This window comes from Penaeus monodon, chromosome 32 (genome assembly GCF_015228065.2).
Source record: "Penaeus monodon isolate SGIC_2016 chromosome 32, NSTDA_Pmon_1, whole genome shotgun sequence".
NCBI lineage: Eukaryota > Metazoa > Arthropoda > Malacostraca > Decapoda > Penaeidae > Penaeus > Penaeus monodon.
This window is the reverse complement of record NC_051417.1, coordinates 18,558,596-18,559,638: the sequence shown is the minus strand read 5'-3', so window position 1 is coordinate 18,559,638 and position 1,043 is coordinate 18,558,596. Positions and strand designations below refer to the sequence as shown.

At 36.7% G+C, this 1,043-nt stretch overlaps 1 protein-coding gene across 2 annotated transcripts in view; it reads right to left on the bottom strand.

The window, feature by feature from the left end:
- Positions 1-1,043, bottom strand: part of LOC119593707 (PR domain zinc finger protein 15-like) — a 9,867-nt gene that overhangs the window by 3,747 nt on the left and 5,077 nt on the right. For both annotated transcript variants that reach the window (XM_037942671.1, XM_037942672.1), the window contains exons 4-6: positions 872-1,036; positions 523-676; positions 44-186 (exon numbers count right to left, since the gene is read on the bottom strand). In XM_037942671.1, the coding sequence (XP_037798599.1) occupies positions 44-186; positions 523-676; positions 872-1,036 (462 nt within the window). The remainder of the gene's footprint in view (positions 1-43; positions 187-522; positions 677-871; positions 1,037-1,043) is intronic.

Below are 1,043 nucleotides of genomic sequence, written 5' to 3'. Positions count from 1 at the left end.
CTTTAAGTCCTTTATTACTTCCAGCCTTAGATGACCCACACACCTGATGTTTCAGTGTCTCAACTGATTCACTGGCAGCAAGGCCTGTGATCACCTCTACAGATTCCTCCTGTTTCACTTCTAACTTAACACTAGCTGGACGTCCACGGCCCTTGCCTCGGCGCCCTCTCCTTGCACGGTTTCCACCTGAAAAATTCAGTGCCACACATTAAGTAATGAAATATTCCTTTTGGGAGCTTATGGGGAACATTTCTGAAAGCCACTTTATAAACATCTAATACTTTTATCATATCAGCTGCTTCTTTCTTTTAAATGATCCTCATATATCATATAACTTTCATAAGTAGTATTGCTCTTAATACCGAAAATATGCCACAGAAATCCTAACTACAGCCTCACAAAATATAACTTTTTCTAGGGACACACAACTCCAACAGCCTTTCTCATCTCTGAAATCTTACAGTTTCCACCTTGTTACATAAAACAATTAACATAACAGAAAATGGTTTCAACACTACTAACTTAATCCCATGTAAATTTTGAAGTCCTTGTCATCTTTTGCAAGATTAGCTGCTTCTAGATTAAGTGAGTCTTCCTCCAGCACTCTGTCAACATTATCCTCAGTAAGATCTTGCTTAACTAAGGCTAGGGTTCTTAGATATTTGTTAGTGACCACCTGGAAAATAGGGGGGAAATATACTGGCTGTAATGTGTAACATAAATATTTCTTTACAAATAAATACAGTAAAGCAGAGAAAGGTACTACTGGAGATAACATGTATATTAGTAGGGTACATCAACTCAAGTACAAGTAGAGTCTAATATATTTAGGTAATATAGTTATAACAACCATTCAACTTCAGAAAAATACCTGCTTCATATTAATTAGTTGTCCTTCCATGGAGTCTATGTCATCTATTAATTTAAAACATTTCTTGCACACAATACTGGAATGAATTGCAATGGGATTCAACTCCTGGTTGACAATGTCACTCAAGACAGCATGAACTTGGAGTTGTCGATGTGAAGTTTTTGCCTGAAAA